General features: G+C 39.5%; 2 protein-coding genes across 2 annotated transcripts; both read right to left on the bottom strand.

The window, feature by feature from the left end:
* Positions 1–10,965: 10,965 nt before the first annotated feature.
* On the bottom strand, positions 10,966–12,649 carry LOC128742821 (ELMO domain-containing protein 2). The gene is made up of 3 exons (XM_053839298.1): positions 12,537–12,649; positions 11,640–12,452; positions 10,966–11,574 (listed from the first exon to the last, which is right to left on the bottom strand). Exons 2-3 carry the CDS (start codon positions 12,177–12,179, stop codon positions 11,158–11,160), a joined length of 957 nt encoding a protein of 318 aa, XP_053695273.1. The 5' UTR covers positions 12,180–12,452; positions 12,537–12,649; the 3' UTR covers positions 10,966–11,157.
* Positions 12,650–21,008: 8,359 nt separating this feature from the next.
* LOC128742824 (uncharacterized) lies at positions 21,009–21,883 on the bottom strand. The gene is made up of 3 exons (XM_053839300.1): positions 21,792–21,883; positions 21,616–21,729; positions 21,009–21,541 (listed from the first exon to the last, which is right to left on the bottom strand). Exons 1-3 carry the CDS (start codon positions 21,798–21,800, stop codon positions 21,071–21,073), a joined length of 594 nt encoding a protein of 197 aa, XP_053695275.1. The 5' UTR covers positions 21,801–21,883; the 3' UTR covers positions 21,009–21,070.
* Between the last annotated feature and the right edge of the window lie 2,891 nt (positions 21,884–24,774).

Below are 24,774 nucleotides of genomic sequence, written 5' to 3'. Positions count from 1 at the left end.
CGGTACTGAGTCTTGTTGAAACTTGCTTGTCTGTCCACTCTAAAGCAGTCTCCGGAATGCTTTTCCTATGATATGTTCGATTTACTTGACGCCATGCTCAATGTAAACAAATGGAGAGGGCCCATCCACGCGTTACAGCGTCCCAAACCATTTTTCGTAAACGTGAGTTCAAGTAAACCCAATCGTTTTGAGAGTTTAGGAATTGCTCAATTGAGAAATTTTCTTGTCAGAAAACGCGACGGACTGAAATTCCGAATGCAAATGCAAATTCAAATTTTGCAACTTGTAAGGTTTGAAATTTAGCTTATTTTTCAATATGCGTCGGATACCGCAATCAGTTTCAGTTCTTCCATTTCAGCCATTTCATTTTCAGTTCTTTAGTCATTTGGTTGGGTCTATGTTGTGGATTTCGCTCAAGTCGCTTCTTCGCTTTTCAAACCATCGTAGGTGACATACAGTTTTGCACAGCGGAACACAGCCTCGCTTCTCTGACGTCAATCGGTGGTTTGTTTACATAAACTTACAGTGTGGGTTAAGGCAATCACACTTACTTACTTCTAGCAGCATGGAGGTGGCCCTTGCGGAATTCCACTCCACTGCAGTGCACTGTACTCGGTCCTGGACTACTCGTCGCAAATTCGTTGAGCGTCTCGACACACGCAAATCGGTTTCAACCTGGTGTGGCCGAGTCAACTCTCTTTTCTTGGTATCGGTGGGTTTCTTGAAGAAAACGGATTTCATTACTCAATCGTCCAGCAACCTTGCAACATGGCCAGCCTACCGTAGTCTCCCAACTTTCGACAGTTATACAATGGCAATCTCGCCAAGTGGTGCTTGCAACTCGTGGTTCATACGCCTACGCCACTCTCCGTTATCCGTTTGTATTGCGCCAAAAATAGTCCGCAACTCCTTTCGTTCAAATACGGCAAATGCACGTGTATGTCTTCCGTAGGAAAAGTTACAAACTTAAGTCCGTAGAGGACTACCGATCTGATTAGCGTTCTGTACATCATCAGCTTTGTGCGGCGGCAAATGCTGCTGGATTGAAGCGTTTTGCACAGGGAAATGTAGACTCGACCTCCAGCTTGAATGCATCGTTGTATCTCCTTACATATATTATTATCAGCGGTGACCAGAGATCGCAAATATATAAACTCGTCAACCACTACCAGTTCATCGCCGTCAATAGTCACTGTCCGCGGGAGGCGCACGTTGCTTTCTCTGACACTGTTACGTTTGATTTCCATAGGACACAACTTTTTTTGCGTTCACATTTTGGGCAAAATGCTTTTGCACGCTTGTTATCAACACTCAGAACTGTCATTTAGAAAATTTATAGACAGCTGGTGCTAGTGTACCTAACTGCTGCGACAACAGTCTGAAATTGTTTACACTTCGAGTGCCGGACCCTGTATGATCATTAAATCGTTTCATTTGGCACGTTTATTGTAAACATTTATCATAAAATGGTTTTGCTAATTAATCATTGCATGAATCACAAAGAATCACAAGCTACATCACATATGACCTGCAAATATGTATGCAAAATTTTGTAAATAGTTTTAGCACATTAATCGACAATGCACAATAGCCGGTAGCTGGTTAGTTTTTGTAGTTACATTCAGTAAAACAAGTGATAGTTTAATTGTAACTTTATCAGAAATAAAGAAAATAAGCGGATAAACGTCTCTCCAACTGTGTCAACTTTTAAAGGCTGTCATATACGTACGAACATGAGTTCAAAATGAACAAAATATGGGACAGGTTAGTCGAAGAAGCACCAAACCCAACATCTTTTACTCGTTTTGTATTTGTTTTGGCCAAACCTGAAATCATAAACATTATCAACCAACATGTTCGTACGTGTGCGTGCCTTAAAGATTTAACATTCGTTCTAAGGATTTTTAACACTTTCAATTGGTGTCTTGAACCAACTAAACATTATTGCATAATTTTCCGTATGTTAATTTTTCATTTTAGTGTTTTAACATACATATTTCGTTGCTTTTAATTGAATTATTTTCCCAATCATAAGGTACTCAGGTCAAAGCTATAAATAATAAACACTAGATAATTATAAGATTACATTTATAAACCAGGTAATTAACTGACTAGTTCAGGAAGATGCATTATAATGGTTTTAGAATTACACATACTTACATAGCAGCTGATACTCATCGCATAGGACAACAGTTTATTTAGTGATAGTCCTATGGAGACATAGAAGTGTGCAATACATTAAAATGTGTATGACTTTCAGTTTCAATTATTCATTGTCAAAAACACGAAGAAAAATCGATGTAAATACACATTTCTGATTACATAAATGATTTATGTATCAGAACCCGATATAAAAATGTATGATATTATGATTACAATAAAATAATGCCTCTAACCGTGTCTTTGTTTTTTATATGTATGTATGTATGTATGTATGTATGGGAAAACTTTGTTTTATAAGTATACTAGCTGACCCGACAAACTTCGTATTGCCACAAATTAACCTGTGTTGTACATAAATCATGAATCTCGGATGATCTTTGTCACTATCTCGAGTTTTGCAAGCCCCCCAGTGGGCGGCGCTTCCGACGGCGGGTCACCGGCAACACTCGCGACCGGCTCGTCCTGAATGATCTAGTGTTACTATAGATAGTTTTTGTGGTCTTGTTATTGATTAATGTTTTATGGAAGAGTCTCGAATTTCTCGAGTTGGATTAGTTTTTGAGTTTCGCAAAAATTTCTGTTTTATTTGTATGAGAGTCCATATCCCCCTACCACAGGGGTGAGAGGTCTCTAACTATCATAAAATAAATTCAAGACTCAAAAATCTCCTACATGCTAAATTTGGTTCCATTTGCTTGATTAATACTCAAATTATAAGGAAATTTGTATTTCATTTGTATGGGAGCCCACCCTCTTAAAAGGGAAAGGGGTCGTAATACACTACAGAAAAAAAAATCTGCCATCTAAAACTCTCACATGCCAAATTTGGTTCCATTTGCTTGATTAGTTCGAAAGTTATGAGCAAATTTGTATTTCGTTTGAATGGGAGCCCCCGCCCCTCCTAAAAAGGTAAGAAGTCCTAATTCATTATGGGAAAAATGGTTGCCTCCAAAAACACCCACATGCCAAATATGGTTCCATTTGCTTGATTAGTTCTCGAATTATGAGGAAATTTATATTTCATTTGTGTAGAAGCCCCCCCTCTTGAAGTGTGGAAGGATCCTAATTCACCGTAGAAAATATTTTTGCCTCCAAAAACCTCCACATGCCGAATTTGGTTCTATTTGCTTGATTAGTTCTCGAGTTATGGGGAAATTTGTATTTCATTTGTATTGGAGCCCCCCCTCCTAATGTGGGAAGAGGTCCTAATTCATCACAGAAAAAATTCTTGCCTCCAAAACCACCTACACGCCAAATTTGGTTCCATTTGCTGGATTAGTTCTCGAGTTATGAGGAAATTTGTATTTCGTTTGTATAGGACCCCCCCTCCTAAAGTGGGGGGGGGCCCAATTCATCATTGAAAAAAAAAATTGTCTCCAAAAACACACATATGCCAAATTTGGTTCAATTCGCTTGATTAGTTCTCGAGTTATGAGGAAATTTGTATTTCATTTGTACAGGAGCCCCTCTTCTTAAAGTGGGGAGGGGTCCTAATTCACCATAGAAAATTTTCTTGCTCTCGAAAACCTTCACATGCCAAATTTGGTTGCATTTGCTTGATTAGTTCTCGAGTTATGAGGAAATTTGTATGGAAGCCCCCCCTCTTAAAGGGGAGAGGAGTTATAATTCCTCTTATAAAGAGGGGAGGGGTCTCAATTCACCATAGAATAAATTCTTGTCACCAAAAAAAACACCCACATGCCAAATGTTGTTCTATTTGCTTGATTAGTTCTCGAGTTAGGAGGAAATTTGTATTTCATTTGTACAGGAGCCCCCCCTCTTAGAGTGGGGAGGGGTCCTAATTCACCGTAGAAAATTTTCCTGCCCTCGAAAACCTTCACATGCCAAATTTGGTTCCATTTGCTTGATTAGTTCTCGAGTTATGAGGAAATTTGTATGGAAACCCCCCCTCTTAAAGGGGAGAGGAGTTACAATTCCCCTTATAAAGAGGGGAGGGGTCTCAAATTACCCTAGAATAAATTCTTGTCACCGAAAACACCCACATGCCAAATTTGGTTCTATTTGCTTGATTAGTTCTCGAGTTATGAGGAAATTTGTATTTCATTTGTATAGGAGTCCCCCCTCCTAAAGTGGGGAGAGGTTCTTATTCATCATAGAAAAAATTCTTGCCTCCAAAAACACCTACATGCCAAATTTGGTTCCATTTGCTGGATTAGCTCTCGAGTTATAAGGAAATTTGTATTTCGTTTGTATAGGAGCCCCCCCCCACTTAAAGTGGGGAGGGGTCCCAATTCATCATAGAAAAAAATTTTGTCTCCAAAAACACACACATGCCAAATTTGGTTCCATTTGCTTGATTAGTTCTCGAGTTATGAGGAAATTGGTATTTCATTTGTACAGGAGCCCCCCCTCTTAAAGTGAGGAGGGGTCCTAATTCAACATAGAAAATTTTCTTGCCCTCGAAAACTTTCACATGCCAAATTTGGTTCCATTTGCTTGATTAGTTCTCGAGTTATGAGGAAATTTGTATGGAAACCCCCCCTCTTAAAGGGGAGAGGAGTTACAATTCCCCTTATAAAGAGGGGAGGGGTCTCAAATTACCCTAGAATAAATTCTTGTCACCGAAAACACCCACATGCCAAATTTGGTTCTATTTGCTTGATTAGTTCTCGAGTTATGCAGAAATTTGTGTTTCATTTGTATGGGAGCCCCCCCTCTTAGTGGGGGGAGGGGTCTCTAACCATCACTAAAACCTTTCCTGGCCCCAAAAACCTCTACATGCAAATTTTCACGCCGATTGGTTCAGTAGTTTTTGATTCTATAAGGAACACAGGACAGACAGACAGACAGACAGACAGACAGACAGACAGAAATCCTTCTTTATAGGTATAGATATGTATGGATCCAAATTTGAAAGTGTTCAGCGACCACAAACAATAACACTTTTGTATCATTCCGGAGTTATGAAAATCTAGTTTTAGCAGAAGAATCTCTCCATGTGATAATCAATATCGTTGCATCAACTTTAACCCACGTGATGGTTTGTTTGTTATTTTATTTTATTTTTTTATTTTATTAATTATATATTCATCTAATATAGTCTTAATAAAGGTCACTTACGGAGACACCGAAAGCGGCTAACGTTATTGTGTTAGAGCGAAACACACTGTACTTTACATCTCATGTGTTCGTTGAAAACCTAAACGTTTATTTGAATGTTGCATTAGTATTGATAATATATGTCAAATGGCAGAGCGTACAAACATAAACACAGCTGATCCGCAGCCAACCGCACCGACTACGAACATCCCGAAATATGTTTTATTTACTTTATCAAGACATTCCGATTCATCTAAGATTTGCAGCAACAATCCTATTGATCCTATGCATTCAATAGGATGGCTAATCAATCCGTTTGCATTGAAGGCGAGTTTTTGATTGCTGGTCAGCTGTTAGTTTGTTTACATTCTCTAAGCTTATCGATGCGGCAAAATCAGAAAGCTTTTTAAAAGCTCATTGATGTGGCGAAACTTTGAGACCGTGATGCTGTTTTTTCGGAAAGCGCTAGTGCAACGAAATATGTGCGCAACCAAATATCTAATAATCAATTCCAGATTATACATTTATGAACATGCAATGATCTATATAATCCGTTGAATTTATTTTCCATCAGCAATTATGTTTGTTTGATTCCATCTGGCCGGCCGCCAGCACAGCTAGGGCTATATGGGATGTTTGTTTGAGCGTTTGTTGATATATACCGGGTCGATAAATGGAATGACAAGATTTAGGAAATTCTAACAGTAATGGGAGCACTGATTACGTGCTCTGCCAATACATATGCATTTTTAAGGCACAAAACAATACATGCATCGAACGGTAGCGATTTATCCAGCCATCTTTGAGCCATTTTTGGATTCCCCTTAACAAACTTTTATAAGTCATCAGTTCTCGACAATCTTGACATCAACCCGAGTGAACGTCCGGATGCATTCTGTCACTGGTTCGTGCTTCGTGGTACCCAAACGTAGTCCGGTAGTGTTCTGTGTGCAATAGAGCCGCAGTTTGCAGATATCTCAGCGACGCACGAAAATTTGCTTTCAAAAGCAGCGTTAGCGGATCACGGCGTAATTCAAAATTTTTACCATAGGCGTTACTTGCTGATCTTTTTGTCACCGTTCCAGTGTGTCCAGCAAAAGACAACGTACTTGATAAAGAGAATGATTCCCTGGGTCTTTTCATGGTAAAACCCTAAGGAGTATACGGATAAATTACCTTGGGATGCGTTTAATCCTTGGTATTCAAGTGAGCTGATGCGGTTACCGAATCAAACATACATTTTCAAACCAATGGCGAATTAATCCATAACGTAGATTTCAAACAGCAAAGGCCTCGCAAAATCTCGTGAAACTTGCTGCTTAGTCGCTAACATGGCACCCCACTAATGTGACCTTCCTTAGTCTGAATATTTTGAATGTAAACCCCGGTATTTTGGATAGATTCACATTAAAAAATGATCAAACGTCACAAACAATTGACAATTTCCTCCTTCCTCTCTCCATCAGCTTTGGCAACATAGCTCAAACGTATATACCTTAATTCTATCCAAGTGCCCATGTTCTACAATCTGCACGTTTTAAGTGTGTACACACTTAAAAAACGTACCGAATTCAGCCAAATTTTGCCGAAATTTCTACAGCCGAACGTTCGGCAAAAATGTCGATGTTGCACACAAATCGACGTTTACGGATCCTTAGTAACGTTTGAAAACATAAATAATTTTGCCGAACGGTCGGCTGTTAAGATTTCGGCAAAATTTGGCCGAACTCGATACTTTTTTTAAGTGTGTAGGTCAGGGTGCGCGAGTTTTACGAGAATGTGAACCAAACTCGTACCTATAGGCTACACACCTATTCCTAACATGTATAGGGACGAAGAAGAGAATCTAATCACAAACGAGTGCGAGGTGGTAGACAGGTGGAAGCAGTTCTTCGATGAACCTCTAGGAGTGCCTGTAGAAGACATGTCCCAGCTCCTGATCTCCAAACGAGAAATCGGGTTGTTGAAGACCAACAAAGTCGCTGGTAATAACGCATAACGCGGGTAAATGCTCCCTAGAAATTACTTTTACTTACTTACTTATTCAGCCGAGAGCCGGAGTGGCCCTTACCGTATCAAGAACTCCTCTCTATTGTACTCGGTTCTGGGCTACTCGTCGCCAATTCGTTGCGCGTCTCGACACATGCAAGTCGGCTTCAACCTGATCGAGCCATCTAGCACGTTGAGCCGGTCTATTCCTGGTGCCGGTAAGGTTCTTGAAGAGAACGGAGTTCACTACACAGGCGTCCGGCATCCTTGCGACGTGGTCGGTACACCGTAGTCTCCCAACTTTTGCCAGGTGTACGATGGGAATCTCTCCATGCAGTGCCTGTAGCTCGTGATTCATACGTCTCTGCCACTCTCCGCTTTCCGTTTGTACTCTGCCAAAAATAGTCCGCAACACCTTTCGTTCAAATACGGCAAGCGCACGTATGTCTTCCGTAAGTAAAGTTACTGTCTCAAGTCCGTAGAGGACTACTGGTCTGATTAGCGTTTTGTACATCATCAGCTTTGTGCGGTGGCGTATGCTCCTTGATCGAAACGTCTTGCGAAAGGAAAAATAGGCTCGATTTCCAGTTTGAATGTCGTCGTTGGATCTTCTTACTCCTATTACTGTCGGTGGTGACCAGAGATCCCAAGTATACGAACTCATCAACCACTTCCAGTTCATCGCCGTCAATAATCACTGTCCGTGGGAGGTAAACGTTACTTTCTCGGGAGCCTCTTCCTACCATATATTTGGTTTTCAACGCATTGATTTGTAACCCTATCCTCCTAGCCTCCGTTTTTAGTCTGGCGTAGATTGCCTCCGCCGTCCCACGGTTTCTAGTAATGATGTCGAGGTCGTCTGCAAAGGCTAGGAGTTGGCTACTCTTGCTGAAGATCGTTCCTCTCGTTTCGATGCCCGCTCACCGGATCACACCTTCAATAGCGATATTAAATAACATTCAGGACAGTCCATCCCCTTGCCGTAACCCTCTGCGCGATTCGAAAGGACTTGAGAGTGTTCCCGAAACGCGCACGTAGCTCATCACTCGTTCCACAGTAGCTTTGATCAGCTGCGTCAGTTAGTCCGGAAAACCGTACTCGTGCATTATCTGCCATAGCTGTTCGAGTTCAACGGTGTCGTATGCTGCTCTGAAATCCACGAGATTATGATGCGTGGGCACGTTGTACGCTCGACATTTCTGAAGGATTTGTCGGAGAGTAAAAATTTGATCCGCACGGGACCCCATAAAGCCCGCCTGATACTGCCGAATTCTCTTGCTATTGGGAATAAACGACGCAACAAAATGTGGAAGAGCACCTTGTAGGCGGCGTTGACCAGTGTAATGCCGCGGTAGTTACAGCAGTCTAGCCGGTCGCCCTTTTTGTAGATGGGACAGACTACGCCTTCCATCCTCTCCTCCGGTAGTTTCTCTTCTTCCAAAATCATTGAAATCAGCCAGTGAAGTGCCGTTGCTAGCGGTTCTTGGCCATTTTTGTAGAGTTCTGCCGGGAGTCGGTCCTTTCCGGCGGATCTATTACTCATCAGCAGACCGATTTCTCGTCGGATCTCTTCGAGATCGGGAGCCGGTATGCTGTTGTCGTTTGTAGGTACTCCGAGGTTAACTTCCATTGCGTCTCCTGCTGCTATATCGCCGTTGAGGTGCTCATCGAAGAACTGCTTCCACCTGTCGGCCACCTCGCGCTCGTTTGTGATTAGATCCCCTCCCTCGTCCCTACACATGTCAGGTTTTGGTGTGTGGGCCTTGCGAATTTGGTTCACCTTCTCGGCTTCTCGTAAAACTTACGGGTGTCATTAGCCCGGTATAGTTGTTCAAGCTCCTCACGATCTCTGTCCTCCTTCTGACAATTTTTCCTCTTCAGGATCGTGGTCAGCTCATTCCTCGCTCGTCGATACTTGGCCAAATTCTCTCTCGTGGATATGCTCAGATAGTTTTCCCAAGCTCTTTTTTTCCTCTCTATCGTTTCTTGACATTCCCCGTCAAACCAATCATTTCGTGCACTCGAGATTTCCACACCTAGCACCGCGGTTGCGGCCTCGTTGACGGCCGAGTGTATCCCACTACATCCGTTTTCGAGGGTCGAAGCATCTAGCTCCACAGAGGAAGGCAGAGCTTCATCCAGTACGCGCGTAGTTTTCGGTAGTTTGCGGGTTGTCTAGTTGCCGAATGTTTAGCCGAGGAGGACGACTTTGTCGCGAGGTATAAACCGTCGATAGTTTTGAGCGCACATGTACTGCTACTAGGTAGTGGTCCGAATCAATATCCGCACTCCATAGGGAGCGTACGTTGGTGATGTTCGAGACAAACCGGCCCTCGGTGAGAATATGGTCGATTTAGTTCGAGGTTCGTTGGTCAGGTGATCTCCAGGTGGCCTTGTGGATATTTTGTGGGAAAAGAAGGTGCTTTTGATCACCAAGCCTCGTGACGACCACACCACCACCACAAATTACTCTTCCAGATCCCGTTACCCGTTAGCACAACGATTCATGGAGATTTACCAGGCGGGCTCACAGAAATTTCGGGAGTACAACGTGCTCACAGATCACATTTTTTTTTTTTTTTCAAAGCAGCATACGATACAGTCGATCGAGACCATCTAATGACCAGATAAACTGACGCAACTGATCACGGTATTGCATCGAGTGATGTGTTTCGTGCGCATCTCGAGAACACTTTTGAGTCCATTCGAGACGCGGTGAGGGTTGAGACAAGGAGACGGCTTATCCTGCAGACTATTCTACATCGCTCTTGATGGGGTGATAGGAGCGGGCATTGAAACGAGAGGCACGATGTTCACCAAGGGTAGTCAAATCCAGGGTTTTGCTGATGACTTTGATATTATAACCAGATTTGCGACGATGGAGGCAATCTAAGCTAAAAAGAAGAAAACAAACGCGTGCCTCCCATTGACGGCAACGAACTAGAAATGGTTGATAAGTTCGTGTATCTGTGATCGCTGGTGACCGCGGACAACAACAAGAAGATTTAGCGGCGCATCCAAGCGGGAAACCTTTGCAAAATGTTACGGTTAAGAAGCATATGCCGTCGTACAAAGCAGACAATGTACAAAACCCTCATAAAAGTGATAGTTCTTTGGAGACTTGAAACCGTCACGGAGGACATACGTGCCCTTGCCGTGTTCGAGCGGAAGGTGCTGCAGACGATATTTGGTGGAGTATAAACTGGAAGCGGAGACTAGCGGAAGCGTATGAATCAGGAGCTACAGGCACTGTTTGGCGAGATCCCCATCGTACACCTGGCGAAAGTTGGTAGGCTACGGTGGTCACGTCATAAGGATGTCGAACGATAGGGCGACGAAAACAGTTTACTATTTAGCAGAAACTTTTTAACAACCTTACCGGCACCAGCAAAGGGGGGCTCTACGTGCAAGGTGGCTCGACCAGGGCGAAAGTGATTTGCAACTTCTGGGACAACTGGAAAATCGCCGATAAATAGCCCAAGTTCGAGTTGAATGGAGACGACTGCTTGAAACAGCACGAGCCACCCCGGTGCTATGCCGCTAACGACAACGACAACGACAAATAGATTCGAAGAAAATTAGTTTTTCCATAGTAAAGATTTTGCGAAAAACGAGCCGTTATTATAGAGTTATAGCAGACAGGATTATTTAACCATATTTTAATTGTAAGCAATTCAGGATTTTTTAGTATAGTATATATTTGCAGTTTAATATTCGGAACTCTAATAAAATATTCTATAAAGTTCGCCTTGCAAATTATTTATTTAAACTATTGTGATTTGTGTAATAACAGGCACTCATGAACTTCAATCATAAAAGTTATATCAAAGGCATAAAATTTTGAATAATCGACAAATTTTACTGATTTTAATGTACACACTCAAATAATCGGTAAACAAATACAGTTACATACGTTATTAAATGTTTTTCCAAAGTTAGTTCCACTCATATACTCTCTACTGCCAAGTTCATTTTAAAGCAACAACTGTCACTTGACAGCAGCTTACCGATGTTTTCATCAAATTTCTTTTGTACCCAACTAAAATCCATGATGCTCTTAGGCCTACACTCCACCCAGTAACGATCAAATTCAAAGTACAGATAGCAGTAGAACTGATGAAAAGTGTCCATGGTTAGTCTAGGTTGATTGTAGAAATGATTTCTTGCGGCCCCCGATTGTAGAAGATGGTACGCCATAGACGTAAGATTGATACCAACAATGGCAAAAAAGTACCCTCGCGTTGGATGATGGGAGTGCGAAAGTAAATGTCGTGCGGTTCCATTGTATTCACTGGCAAAATATAGGAGATTTTCTAATCCAAGCATGCCCATACCACGAAAGTCCGTCTTCGGGTCATCTCCCTGTAAAAGTAGAAATAAATTGATCAACATTTCTTAACTTGAGATTGTATTTTCTTGGTGGTTACTTGAAATCCGATGTCTTGCCACTGATCCGACACACGACCCTTCAGTTTATTTTCCTCTCCCATTAGCATTTTCCAAAGACTGATAAGTTTAGTCTCATGTTCCGCATCATTACAATCATACGGGGTGCTTCGATGTTGTTCCACCAGCCAACACAATCTTTTGTAACTCCAAATCTTTTCCGCACATACTCCAAAAGTTCGAGGAAAGTCTACATGTACTTTCGGATTAATTTTTTTCACCTGTAAAACCGTTCCAATGGCACGGGTTTGAATTTCCTCTCGCAGAAAAAACTCCTCTACTTCTTGACACACAAGTTCATTTAAAATCATCACCATTTGTTTTATTCTGGGTCTTCTAGAAAGTTCTAATGAATTTTGAACTTTTCTGATTCGCAATGCCCCTGGCGAGCAACCATAACATATTCGCTGTAATTCACACAAATTGGTGAAACGATGTAAAAACCATTTTACTAATGGTCTTGCGAGGAAGTAAAATAAGTTGAACACTTTGTAAAGCATTCTATAATCTGCTGATAACATGATGCGCGATTTATCACTGCAAACGGCGCTACTAACGTTCAAATTGATCTTATTGTGAGTAGATATGTTAAATTAACAAAATAATTGTGTACTTAGTAACATTTCCATGACGATTCGTGCTAAGGATTATGGTGACATTTGGTATCATTCATGCATTCGTTCTTTAGTCATCGAAGCTACAAACATGCTACATGTGTTACATACGTTAACTGACGAGGCGCGTAATGCGCATGGCGCCGAAGAAGCCAAGGGTTCTATCGGTTGTGTGGCATTCTGCAGAACAGATAAAATTGGAACATTTCATCATCTTTTATGTAAAATTCGACAAATTGGTGAATAAATATCACGATGATTTACCTTCACTAACTTAAGCGAAAAATAAAAGATTGTACAGTCGATATTACAGCAAAAACTACAAGTAATCCGAGTTGATCCTATATTATCCTATTAACACAAAACCTTCTAACTGGAAGCAGGGCTACAGTATAGAGCAGACACCAAAACCCTAAACCCAACAAACAGCTGTAAAAGTAAACATCAGCATAGACGCAAACCTAGTGGTGTACAGCCTTTTCATAGCTGCTTGCATGAAAGTTGAGTGCATATCTTGCATACACGCATATCTTCTATCTATATATATAAAAATGAAATGCTGTTCGTGTGTCCGGTATAGACTCGCAAACCGCTCGACGGATTTTGATGAAACTTGGCATACACATTGCGTTTGATGTGAGGAATGTTGTTAGCATGGTTTGAGACCCCTCCCCCTCTAGAAGGGGGGGCTCCCATACAAATGAAACACAAATTTCTTCATAACTCGGGAACTAATCAAGCAAATGGAACCAAATTTGGCATGGGAAGGTTTTTGGAGGCAAAAATTTTTTCTATGGTAGATTGAGAACCCTCCTTATTCTAAGAGGGGGGGCTCCCATACAAATAATACCAAAATTTCCTCATAACTTGACTATTAATCAAGCAAATGGAACCAAATTTGGCATGTGAAGGTTTTTGGAGGCAGAAATTTTTTCTATAGTAAATTAAAACCTCTCCTTCCTTTAAGAGGGGGGGGGCTTCCATACAAATAGAACAAAAATTTCCTCATAACTTGACTATTAATCAAGCAAATGGAACCAAATTTGACATGTGAAGTTTTTTGAAGGTAGATTTTTTTTTATTGTAGATTGAGAACCCTCCTTCCTCTAAGAGGGGGGGGGCTCCCATACAAATAAAACAAAAATTTCCTCACAGCTTGATTATTAATCAAGCAAATGGAACCAAATTTGGCATGTGGGGGTTTCTGGAGATAGAATTTTTTTTTCTATAGTAGATTGAGAAACCTCCTTCCTCTAAGAGGGGGGGCTCTCATACAAATAAAACACAAATTTACCATAACTCGACTATTAATCAAGCAAATGAATTGGGAAGTTACTGGAGGCAGAATTTTTTTCTATGGTGTATTGAGATTCCTCTCCCGTCTTGAAGAGGGGAGGGCTCTCATACAAATTAAACAGAATTTTTTGCAATATTCAAAAAGTAATCGAACTCGCAAGTGTTGCCGTCCATACTAAAATATAAGATAAATTTGGAAGACAATTGTTAAGAATAAATCGGTGAAGCCTAGATAATGGGTCAAATTAAATAAAAGTAAGATAATATAATACTTATTTTAAAAAGAAAATTGAAGAGAAAATACATTGTTGAAATGAAAATATTAAGAAAATAATGATTACACTAAGTTTATCGTTTCTGACCAGTTTTCAACTGATTTCAATCGAATTGCACTGATGTTTTATTACAATTTTGCCAACATTACCATTTTAAGGGTTTGTAATAAAACCCAAATTGTTACGTTGGGCTGCTCGAGTCACAAATGCTGATGCGTTAGATTAGAAATTTGCGGCATGATTTAGGAATATCTTGGGTTGTCAAAAAGAAAGCTCTTGGTTGCAAGAAAACAATTAATCAAATCTTCAGGATTACGCATGTACCCCCTTTTTAGAATGGCGTAGCAACGCGCGCCGGGTCCTCTAGTTAATATATATAATAAGAATGATTGCATGCAATATGTATAGCAGTATTTGAATTTATAGCACCGAATCAACATGTGCGCTGAAACAACCCAGGTAACCAATAAGCATTTCCAATGCAATTTAAAAGCAGGCCAATAAGCATTTAAGTTGCCTTAAATGCTACTTAAATGCTATTTTGGCAAAATATGCGGCTACTTTACTGCTAGCCCTCTTATAGTGCTGACAATGCTTATTTGCAGTTAGTTACCAACAAGAAGAATTTAACAAGAGTTGTGGATGCCAATTTACAACAGTTATGCAGTCAAAAAGCTGATAAACAACAACCTGCAGTATAAAATGCCAGGGATGCTAATAAACGTCTGATTTACTGCTTATTTTAATGCTTATTGGTTACCTGGGAAGGATCATGGTAATTGTTACCATATAAGAGGGTAAAATTAAGAGGATACACCAGTGAATCTTTGCAGGAAAGATTTCTGTTTAGCTTAACCAGTGTTCTGATCAAAATTACTATGCGTTACTTTCGACGTTACCCCGATACATAACAAAAATAACAGAATTGTAGTCAAAATTACTACACATTAGGGTAACCAACGCATTTTAGACCCCATCAGCAGCTGTACATAATTTGGACACTTACAACAAAATCAAATGGAAGTGTCCAAATTATGTACAGCTGCTGATGGGGTCCAAAATAGGTTGGTTACCCTACCATGAAAGGTGGTAAAATTATCTGAGAACATGTTACTTGTACAAGAATCATTGTAAATTTGAATAGCTTTTTCATGGTACTCACAAAGCAAGCGTTTTCTGCAAAATGGTGCGAGATACCATGGTTCTTGTTTCAGTGCAGGTTTAATCACAGACAAACAGACGAAACACTCGCGGTCATTCCATCGTCCAATCAAAAAACTACTCATTTTTTCAAAAAAGCATGTTTCGCAACATGGCCACACCGCGGCGCGCGAGTGTTGCTTAGAGTTTTCAGTATAAAACCATACAAATGTAAAAACCCTACAGCTTAAAACCCTGCAAATGCAAGCTACTCCGCAACATGCATAACAGAGGGTGCTAGTGTGTAAGCAAAATGTGTAGGACGATGGTTTTTAATGGATTTTCTTCTATGTGTCTTGTCAGTTCATTCTTGAAATCCCTTCTTTCTGTGAAAGGGGGGAGGGGCTCTCATACAAATAAAACATAAATTTAAAACAGAAATAGCCTCTTCCATAAAACAATAGTCAATAACAATTTCACCAAAAACTAGCTAAGAGGAAGTCCCCCAGCGCCGAACAGCTCCCAATACCGGACACTTCTGACTGTCATAGTTCAAACGGTGTACCCAACCCCCGGGCATCTACTATGTTTCCTGATACCGCCACAAAATGAGGTGGCGCTACAGGCGTTTTCCTTTTAATACGCAGCATTCACACGGCAGTGAAGTGATGCGATCAAGCCAGCAAAACATAATCACGTAGAAGTGAAGAATTTTACATGAATCTCAATAACAATTCATCGATAAAAATAATTTACTTTCAACTAACAGAAAGCGTCGCCTTTAGAACAAGAAATAAATGATAATGCAACGAAAATCACGTGCGGCGCTGCAGAAATATCGGGTAAATCGTTCTTTTACACGCACACTAGTGATCCGATACGTATAAGTGATCCAGTGATCCAGCTATGTTGGCTTCACCTATTTTGTCCGCAAACGTCAAAGTTGCCACCGGGTTGGGTGTTATTTTTATTTTATAGAATGGATGGATGCTTCTATTGCTTGTCGCCAAGAAATCTTTCTTTTGATAGTATTAATTAATTAAGTATTATGCTAATTCTCTATGTGAAGCGCAAACCATACTTACAAATTAACTTAGATGTATGTCATTTTATAATTTAAGAAGCACTTTTCTCCAACCGTACTACCTAGCTTGTAAGTTTTATATTTTATTTAGCTGATCACAAATTTAAGTTTAATGTAGCAATTAGGTTTTATGAAAATTTCGACGACCAAAGGAACACGTTTTAAACGACTTGTGTAACTCACTCGTAGTGACAGTTCAGGGTAACGCAAAGCAAATTAATTACAAGGAACGGATGTGTTAGCGGCCAATGCGATTGTGAGTAGGTGCGGCGTTAGCGAATAGCATACGCAACAACTAGATCTACAATTTTGCTGAACAAAGTGTTGCAGTATCTTTTGTAGTTACGGTGCTACAATGCTAGTATCTCATTAGTAACTAAATGAACGTTCATTTAGTTACTAGAGGTACTAGCATTGTAGCGCCGTAACTACAAAAATTATAGCAACACTTTATTCTGCAAAATTGTAAATAATAACGAGTTCTACAAATGTCTCATACATAACTTTGTCAAATTTTGCTCGGCTGTCAAATGTTAAGTGTCAAATGAATCAAAATTGAGTCAAAGTGATCGAACCATCCCTGATGTCAGGGAAGCATTGCGCGAAGACAGTTCTTCAGCAATTACATCACACACTCGAAACGGGCGTATGGACGAGGAAGTAAAACGGTGTACAGTGTTTAAACAAGAGCTGCATGCCGTGGAATATGTAATAATTAGCAGTGATCGATTCATAATTCTAAATAAACTGCAAGAGAGTGTGATGCTTTGTGCTCACGAAGGTCATCCGGTATAAGCACGATGAAAAGAAGACTACGGCAAAATGTACGGATTAGTTAGTACCATCCACGGTAGCATCAGCAGGTCCACCAGAGCCAATGAGACGATCAAGGATGCCGACTATGGTTATGAAGCAAATTACAGCAGAGCTCACCGTCCAAGCTCTATTTGAAACATTTAGCCGTTTTGGTATCTCGGAAGTGTTACGTTCAGACCATGGTCCTCAATTCACAAGTGAACTGCTGAAGACATTTTGTATGGAGTATGGTATCGAACAACAGAGAACTACCCCGTATTGGTCACAGGCTAACGGCGAGGTAGACCGAATGAATAACACAATCCTCAAGAGACTTGGCATGGCCTCAAGAGACTTGGTTTGGACGAGTAATGAGAGATAAATTACCCAGCGCATATGAAACACCGGAACAGCTCACAGAAAGCATCAGAGATCGTGATTGGAAAGGAATGAGGTTTAAAAAGGTGAGGCAGATGAAGACATTTGATGGTATTAGTAGCGAAAAATCAGAAAACGACGTCAAACTACAAAAACAAATCGCGTCGAACAATGGGGTTTGTTTTTGGAGTTTGACGTCACGCTTCATCGTGATTGGTCGATTTACGATTCTACCCACACTATGATGAAATTTCTTCATTGCGCTAACACCACTTAACCAACATTGCCACACCTGTATATATCACATTGATTGGAAAGGAGGTTTAGAAAAAAAACGACAACAAGCAAAACCAAATGAACTAAAACAAGGAGAAATCGTGGTGGCTAAGAGGACGTTCAGAGAAAATAAGTTAGCCAGTAACTTTGGATCAGAACTGTTTCAGATTATCAAGCGATCGGGTACGGATATGGAACTTCAGTCATTATAGAGATGGGAAAGAACTATTTATTTACAAAACAAGATATTGTCCATTTCTTTGGACAACAAAACGCGCTGCTCACTTTTTTGACTGCTTGAAATCGTCGCAAAAAGAATCTGCTTGGCTATATGTGAATTATAAGTATATATTATGCTTGTCTAGCACCTAAGCTATTGATTTACTTGAGTAAATAAACGATATTTGCCCTCGCGACGATTCTGGCGACGGTTTCGACCGCGACGGCTATAATTCATCGCGTACGAAAGGGTGGGAAATTGATAATACCAGGCTACCTACCGAACTATGTAAATTATGCGGTGTTTTGCAATAAGTAAAAGGGGAGTGTGGGAACCACCGTCAGTTCAAATATAATATTTGTATCAGTGTACAGTACACAACGAAAAACAGAGAATGAGTGACACAAAAGAACAGTTGCCACAAATACAGATGTTTGTGCATGCATAAATTTGGGACCCATCAATTATTTCAGTTACTGTGATTTCTGGCTGTAGTAATGTTCCTGAATTTTAAAGTACTCCAAAAACTATTTATGTTATTTAAAAGACTAGAACGAGGAAATAAAATACATCGGAGAAAACCACCCCATTGACATCTCTATAACGCGCTGCAGTGAACGTCAGCGACAGCATGTCCTGGGCTCAAAATTTGACAGCGGGCCCAAATCAGACTGCTGGCAGTTGAGTGAAACGCAGTGCTGACATGCTATCTCATTTTCGCACACACGAGATGTTGGCAGCGAAAACATGGTTGCCTGCCCATGAAGTAATTTGCGGTTTCGTCACTAACCAGAATGACATTAGCTGAGGATCGGTTATGTAGGAGTGAGAGGGGAGCGAAGAGTGGAGGAGAGGATCCGGGAGTTTGATATTTGATGTTTTTGATATTATTCCTACTGCAAACAGCCTCAGCGAGGGCCTCAGCTAATGTCAAAAAATCCTTATATGTGTGCGTGGTGGAATACTTCATGGGGTGGAAAAAACAATAGGGTCCCAAATTTATGCATGCATAAATATCTGTATATATGGCAGCTCTGCAAAAGAGTAGAGTCTAGCGAACGGTTGAATGCAACGAAACGAAGGCTTTTCCACGCGAATAAAGGTTTAGCAGTGTTCAAGCAATTAAACGATAGTTGTGATTTAGTAAATCCGAAACGATTACTCCAGAGGAAGTGCCGACCACTGCGGGGGAGGCAGTCTCCCCGCAGAAATCCCCTCTGTCTAGGTTTATTTGTTTTCCTCTACTGACCTCTATTACTTTCTTTCAGTTGGATCCGAACGAGTGACAGCGAGTAAAAGCTTCTCCGTGAAATGGTATTTTCAGTGAAAAGGTTTTTTTGCAAAATGGTATTCCGTGAAACACTATATTCTACGTTGAATTGGTTTTCCGCGAAATGGTATTCGGCGATATGTTATACAATCACATTTTCGCCGCTATCAGTTTTATTTTATTGGGCATTTTCATTTGGCATTGCAATGTGCTAAAAGCAGTTTCACTGCTGATTTCCCATATGACATTATGATTTGAAAGTAAAGCCTAGGTGCAACAATACGTTTTTGAAACTTAACCTTACGTTTATAAAGGGTGACAGGAATAATTTTGGAATTTTTTTTGAGGCCCCTATACTCAACAACAAACGAGCTCAGAGAGAAATAGGAGTATGTATGTGTAAGCTCCCTCTCTCCTTTTTTGTTAATATTTTTTGTTTTGTTTATGCTTGCCCAGTTTTGCTAAAAAGGGTGTCGAAACAAGAAGCATTTCGGGAGCGCGTTGTACACTTCTACGAACTGCAACAGAAATCTCGGCAAAAAGTAAACGGTACAATATTTAAAAAGTGAATATGTTGCGGCTTCGACTGTTTACCATATCCTAAGATGCCCAACAACTATCCGCAAGCAAGGTAGTGGAAGACCAGCCAAAATTATGGACCCAGAAAGGCATCGTTCTTTTTCTCGTTTCTTCAACAACAAGCCCTCTGGTTTGGCTATCAATTAATGGACAATACGTGTTTTGGGTGGATAGAGCATCATCGCATTACGCCTAAAAACCACTATCGTTCCTGAATACCCACTCGATTCCATTTGTTCCCAAAAACCACGACCCGAAAAATCTGTCTTAGTGCGCCCAATCGAAGATTTCTTCGGGATTTTGAGTTCCTTGGTGTACAAAAATAACTGGAGAGCCACGAATGGCAAACAGTTGATTGGTAGAACCAAAGGATGCATTCGCAAAGTTGACATGATGGCCGTGCAACGCTCCTGTTCGGACATCAAACGGAAGCTTCGCCGAACAGCCGTTTACGGACCGTTTTCAAATGTACACTAATTTTTTTTCAACAATGGAAAATGTATCTTTAATTTCGGTAAATCAGATCTTCTTCATGTATCTTTGTCTTTTTTTGACAGCTTGCGAAAAAAATTCCAAAATTTTAGATGTCACCCGTTATTCGACAGACTTCGCAGCCAGCCATTAGAGTATGTAAGAGACAGTCGCGGAGCTAGTGCTATGACCCTATTGACTCTAACAGCCCCTCCCAGCTGAGATTCAAACTTACAACGACTGGTTTGTTAGACCAGCTTCGTACCTCGTCGAGGCTATCTGAGAAGCTATCTCACATGTTAGTGCAATTGAATGTTGTAACTGGTTATAGGAGGACAGCATTACAGAAGAAGAAAATGTATAGGAATTGATTTTTTTTTGTTTTTCATAAATAAAATCATTACTTTGAGCATAAAACTACTTTGGAAAAGCCAATGACAGCTAATAAAGCTTAAAATAGTAAGAAGCGGAAGCAAACGAATGAAAGGGTTTGCATATTTTTTAATTGAAAGTGAAAATTCAGCAAAATTGATGATCCGGTAATGATTCGGTGCTTCCGCCCGACGATTTTCACAAGTTATTCTTTATAATTGTCAATAAACGTTGTCCGTATGTATTTGAATTTGAATAAGTATCATCACTTCCTTGAAGCAGGATAAGGTCATTATTCAAAATGCCTTACCTAGCGATTATGCATGATTTTTTGTGTAATTGCAATATAGATTGTATTGTAGAATTTGTAGTTAGAAAAATAAATAACAATAAAACGAACAGACTACGAAATATGTACCCAAACTGTAGTTCGGGTCTCAACGTGTCTACAGCTCTTATCACGATTATTTTTGAAACATTCGTACACTAATCTATTATACATGATGGTAATATTAACACTCAACAAGAATTGATTAGGTAATTAACTGTGATTGGTAATTATTGAAATGGCTTAGGGTGATAATCGCAAAAAGTATAAAACATTTAATAACATTTCAAAAGCTTGATTTAGTAAAATAAACTTCAAATATGTTTTACCACTAATATTGAGTTTGGGTGATCAGGTCCAATTCGGTCGCTATAGGTTTTACCTCGGAATACAAACTCTGAGTGAGGCACTTCGTTGATTTCAATAAACTTATTTTTAATGCCCACTTTTTGTGAGCCTTTACCCGTGAACAGAGCTGACACCAATTTCGGCCGTTTGTGCTTTGCGTCTTCCGGAAGGTTCTCCATTCTTTGTCCATCTTTCAGTTGTGTTGCAAGTTCGACGGAACTTTCGACAAGTTTGGTCCCAATACCTTTTCCTTCAAACTCCGGCAATGTCGCTAAAAACATAATTTCTAACAGGCAATCAATTCCAAACTTTTGGAACAGGTTTATTTTGGAATCCATGGTTATCATATACTGCATGAGACTTTTAGAGCTTTCGGACACACAATTGTGATCACGGAAGGTTTCAAAGTAATTCAAATCTCCAGGAGAACTCGGCGTCTAACAAACAAGGTTTAAAATTATTGTTCATCATGAATACTCGCTTTATTGCATAATTTAATTGCCAACTTTACCTGCAGTACATTGAATGACACTCCAACTATTTCCCCACTAGATTTATAGCGCGCGAGCAATGAAACCCCGCTTCGACCTACATCCAGGCAAAGTTGCTCTAAGTCTTTTTGAGCCTGAGGATCGATATTTACTTCTGATCCAATGCAAACGGCTTCGTGAAGAAAAAATGACTTACGAAGTACATTCATTGACCTTTCGCGATACTGTTCCTCGTAATAGATAATTTCTATATCACCGTTACTGCACGTTCCAAATACGTTAGCTCGAGTCATGATTTTCACTTCATCCGACACGCTTCGAGAACAAAATCAAACTGACTGAATAACTGTAGAAGCATCATTGAGTATCGGTTCCAGCAGCCTAGTAGTAAAAGACGATTGAGTTTCTCCTGTTAGTGTATTTGTCGCCGACTAATTACATCATTTGTATATGAATAGTATTCGTGTTGCACGGAGGTAATCATACGCGGTTAGTTACTGATAAACGTGTAATATTTGAAACTGTTTGCCGTTTTGTAATGCTTAATGCTTGGTTACGTAAAAATTTTCAATAATCTGCCAAACGTAGCATGAATATTTTCTAAACAAAATCGGTAAAAAGTGCTCGAACCAAGACGCTCATAAAACTGTACATGCTTGAACTTTTCAGATGTTTCAGGTTCAATACCTTTGTAAGATTTTCACCCCTATTCTGTATTTCGAACAAATTGGTTTTACTAATGAAAGTATGTATATGGTATTCTTCATTCCACCAAAATCAAATGACAAAATAACTCCTTCGAAACCATTCTAACGAAATAAAAATCCGGTCGAAATATAGAATATGGGTGTTTATTAAAAATTTCATTTTTATTATTGTATATAATTAAAAGAAAAAAATCCATTTAATTCTACTATTGTGAAGTTCACAAAATATTAGCTTAGCGAAATATATACTATAGATAGTTCGTAGAAACAAATTATTCATTTGCACAAATATTCAGTAGATACCTACGTATTTCGTGATTTCTCACCAAAATACTGAAGAAGGTTGTAAAAAACAACCAATTAATCGATAAATTCAGTATAGGTACTCTTTTTAAACATAATATATTTTTTGGGGTGGAGTAAAAGCTTGATGTGAAAATGAAAATTAAGCTTTAAATTTAAGCGATTTCTTGATCACAGCGTACTTGCGTCCAAATTACATTCATAACTTCTGCGATTATTGGAGTTTATTAAGTTTTTATGCGAAGTTAGTTACTTAACCATTTTCCATTAGCTTATGCAATTCTAAGAGTAAAGCACATAAATCGCATAAATCGCAAAAACTCGCATTTTTTCAATATTGAACATAGCTAGAGTCAGTAATCATTTTAGTAAGGTACCCCGGGGCAAGTGGGAATACGGGGTAAGTGGGAACGACGCTCATAACTCTCTTCAACCTCATTTTCTCCACTGAACCTTTCTAGAAATGGAAGATACAACTCCAACGCATACATTGAAATTATAATTTGATTATAATTGGCTTTCAAAACGCCAAAATTGATCTTTTAATTTGGGCGTCATTTTCAATTTGTGTTGTAAGTTGGACGCACCTTTTTATAAATGATAGTTTGGCCGCAGGCTTTCGTAAAAGTACATGTTTTTCTGATAGTAGGTAAACATAATGAATATATTAACAAGCTACACCTAAAAAATAGTTGTATAATTTGACAAACGGCGTTAAATATATGGGTCCAAACAAGGGTGGCACTTCAAAGGACCCGGGGCAAGTGGGACCTAATATAAATAAAGTGTTTCAGGACACAACTTTCTATCTTAATACATTTTTTAGATGTACTACCGAACATTTTCAGTTAAATAACATAATATTTATATCGGTAAAGCTTTAAAATAAAACCAAAAAGGACTAAACCAAGAGGACCCAAAAAGAAAGTCCATTACCGTGCCTTATGAGGGAGCAAACTGTTTGGTCACATTCTGAAGATTCATAAACGATGTTAATTGGCTCTGGGAAGGCAGAGAAGATATGCTTAAGCAAATCTGCAACTATATGTCAATCAATAAAACGTTACGGTTGTTATAACGTAACTATTTCTTATGATAGTTTCACTAGTAGCTCTATCGTATTGGGCATGGTAGTACAAACAGATCATAATCGTATTTTTAAGCTATTAAAGAATGATTTAACATAAATTACGTCTGGGGTCTCGCAAAAATTGGATTCAACTACATGTTCAACTACATAGCGTTACAATACTGCATCACTGCGTAATTGCTCGCGAATTGTGTTTCATATTAATTATAAAGTCGTCCGTTGTTATCAAAGCACAACGGGCGTCTAAGTGATCTGATTTTGTTACGGCATTTTTGGATGAACCTTTAGTGGAAACATTGTCTTTGGTTGCTTTTTTCAATGCCTACACGTTGCTATTTAATAACATGCACAATTTTTTGTTATTTAAGCTTTTCCTATCGCCATGATTTTGAAAAATTCTCTTCAGATTCATTTTATGTAAATTGATAGTCCTTCTTTGTAGTTAAACCATCGAAGTGATACCACTGAAGAGTTTCTGTGCCGCTAGAATTTTAAAATCATCATAGGTGTTGATTACACAGTCAGATAAACTCTAACTATGCAATTTTCCCACTTGCCCCGGCGTACTTTATACATTTTAAAAAACTTGGCATGATTGCATTTTCCGAAGCTAACGGTATGATCTGAATTTCCTGATCTCCTGTGCGTAAATCTCCTATTGTATTAATTATTGTTAATTCAACCTCAAAAGAGCGTCTCATTTCGTCCGTTGTGATGAAAAAAAAACTGTAAAGCTGCTCAACTCAGGGGTAAAACTATCACCCTTCGAAGCGCGCAACATAATCCGACATTTTTAAATTAATTCTTGATGAGAGGAATTAAAAATGCGCCAGTAATTGAGTGCGAAGATTAAAAAGGATACATGACTCTAGGTATACGGTGTTGCACGTTTTTTAGCGATTGGGGTTGTATATTGTTTTGCAGTTTTTAAAGAGAAAATTATTTTTGGATGATATGCGCCAAGACTATTTTACCTTCCCATTTCAAGCAACGCGACATCAGGAGCAATTGGTATTTTGACACAGTTTACCCTCCAGCATAGTTTTCATGGTTAATGTTTATTCAGGTGATGTGCTTTT

This window comes from Sabethes cyaneus, chromosome 3 (assembly GCF_943734655.1).
Source record: "Sabethes cyaneus chromosome 3, idSabCyanKW18_F2, whole genome shotgun sequence".
Lineage (NCBI taxonomy): Eukaryota > Metazoa > Arthropoda > Insecta > Diptera > Culicidae > Sabethes > Sabethes cyaneus.
This window is presented reverse-complemented; position numbering and strand designations above follow the sequence as displayed.